The sequence below is a fragment of the Primulina huaijiensis genome, chromosome 12 (assembly GCF_012295235.1).
Source record: "Primulina huaijiensis isolate GDHJ02 chromosome 12, ASM1229523v2, whole genome shotgun sequence".
NCBI classification, from domain to species: Eukaryota; Viridiplantae; Streptophyta; class Magnoliopsida; order Lamiales; family Gesneriaceae; genus Primulina; species Primulina huaijiensis.
Genome location: NC_133317.1, coordinates 1,799,733 through 1,802,115, shown reverse-complemented (window position 1 = coordinate 1,802,115; position 2,383 = coordinate 1,799,733). Strand labels below are relative to the sequence as shown.

At 42.0% G+C, this 2,383-nt stretch overlaps 1 protein-coding gene across 1 annotated transcript; it reads right to left on the bottom strand.

Moving 5' to 3' along the window:
* Positions 1–614: 614 nt before the first annotated feature.
* LOC140990751 (transcription factor TCP23-like) lies at positions 615–2,383 on the bottom strand. Its single transcript, XM_073460593.1, has one exon. The coding sequence runs from the start codon at positions 1,934–1,936 to the stop codon at positions 743–745; it is 1,194 nt and encodes a 397-aa protein (XP_073316694.1). The 5' UTR covers positions 1,937–2,383; the 3' UTR covers positions 615–742.

Sequence of the window (2,383 nt, the reverse complement as noted above, 5' to 3'; positions counted from 1 at the left end):
AAATTAAAAAAATATGTTTCAAATTAATTACATATGCTAATTAACACGTATTGTCAAAATTTACAATACTATTATTATTATATTTTGTTGAATTAATTAATTTTATTTCAAATTTTAATTAATTCAGCATATGTTTTCGCATTATTTATAATATATATATATACATTATCTAAGAAAACAAAACACTTCCTAAAACGCTGGAATCCTCAAATTCTCTCTCTATTATTAATAAGATGCTTCGAATTTACTAGAGTAGACTAGGTAAGTAACTCATTCGAAATACCGATTCTTTTAATCCAATACTTTGTTTGATGAGTATATATTACAAATTGGATTTCTTTTTTTTTTCTTTTTTTTTTTAAAGAAGAGAAGAAAAGACAATCACAGAAAAAGTCAAACGACTACTACAGATAGCCTAATCCATCCTCCAATCAAAGTTCAATTAGCTTTGATTGGACAGATGCTTTTTGGAATAACATGACGACGCAGTTATCAAGAATTTACACTCTAAACCTCCACAAATACCTCATTTCCATTTTTGACCCAACATTCCCTTTTTGTTAATCCCCAAAATATTTCGTTAAACCAAAAAAAGAAAGAGGAAACACACATGGTTTGCAACAAACAATAGAAAAAAGATCGAGCTCTCCAGAAACAAATTACGCATCGACAATTAATTAATTAACAAACCAAGAAAATGCAAGAATATGGGAAGCCTATTAATCGGCCATTTGGGATGAAATTATTGAGACTCTTTGGGGTTTTCATCACCACTATCGCTATTTTGCTGTTGATTTTGATCCAAGTTCATGCCCAAATCTATTCTACTGTTATTACTAGCACTAAATGAGTTGATCGAGGCCAGCATTCCCATATTAGTCTCCGTAACACCTAATCCCAGCTGCTGAAGGGCCGATGGCTGCGGCTGCTGCAGTACCATCGAACCGATCTGGACTTGGTTGAACCGGCTGGCACCAGGAAACTCGAAACCAGCTATTCTCTGCATGGAAGATGCCTTATACTGCCATTCCGGCTGGCCTCCCGCTGCTGTGGAACCGCCTCCGTTCATCGGGAGCATCCAAAAAGCATTTCTCACGTTACCCACTGCCGCTGGAGCCATCGCCCACATGGCGGGAGCAGAGATGTAATTCGATGTGTGAGTTAGACCGGGTTTAGGGTCTGACACCGGTTCTTGGTCTTGAAGACCTGTTCTTCCCGGTTTAGGTGACGCTGCAGAGCTGCTATCTTCTCTGAACCGTTTCCTCGTGAAATTCTCTTCTGGGTTTTGACCAAAATTACTGTTTGATGCGAGCTGGGGGTGGAAACCCAGCATGCCAGGGGCTCCACCGATGAAGAGCGGGGCAGATTTTGTCGGTGGAGCCGAAATGGTTGAGCCGCTTCTGCGTAACGACACGTTGAGAGTTGAAAAATTAGCCGGGATAGTGCCGGTGCCTGTGGCAGCTATAATCGCGGGTTCAGCTTGATGTAGCAGCCACTCTATTGTTTCACCATCAGACTTGTGGCCCAATTCCTTCGTGAGCTGAAAAACACGAGCTGCGCATAAAGCCGGCATGCGTATGCGCCGCCCACGGCCATCGACCTTCGTGTGGCGGTCTTTAGATGGTTTTTTCACAACTTTTCCAGCTGCAGGATTATTGTTATTGCTGTCGTTTTCGGTACTAACGATATTCGTAGAAAGGGTGTTTGTAGTAGCTGTAGGTGTGGAAACGGAGGGGGCTAAGCTTCTTGATTGCTTCATGGAGATGGAGCCCATGTTGAAGGGGCCATGAGATGGGGCTGGATCGGACCCAGAAGGGGGTTGGGGTTGACTTTGGTGGTGGTGGTGATGATGGTGAGAGATGAGTTGCAGGGAGGAAACTGATTGGTGATGGTCTGAGTTGCCTTGGTTTTTGGTATGGGACTCCATGAATTCCATGTATCTCTCGGGAATTGGAGTCAAATATTCAAGAAAATTTTCTTGGATCTCCAAAACATAGTGTAATCATCAAATTTGGAGAGGATAAGGGAACACATAGAATTTATGAGAGATTAGATAGATAGATAGATAGATAGGTCCTGGGGATGGGATATATCCATCAATCAACTTGTGGAGTCGACCGAGCAACAAGTAGAAGTAAATATTAATGGTGTTTTTTTCACTGAGTGTGTTGTGGTTGACTGCTGTCTATGGAGAGAGAAGTGTGTGTGTGTGTGTGTGTGTGTGTGGATGATAAAGAGAGTAGGTGTGTGAGGGAAAAAGTGAGTCCCAAACGATAATCAGTGCGTTAGCTGGAAGGAGATTGGTTGGGGGAGGGGTCCAAGTGGTGGGGACTCCAATAAAGAAATACTGTTGGACTGATCACGATTCCACGGAATTTATTCC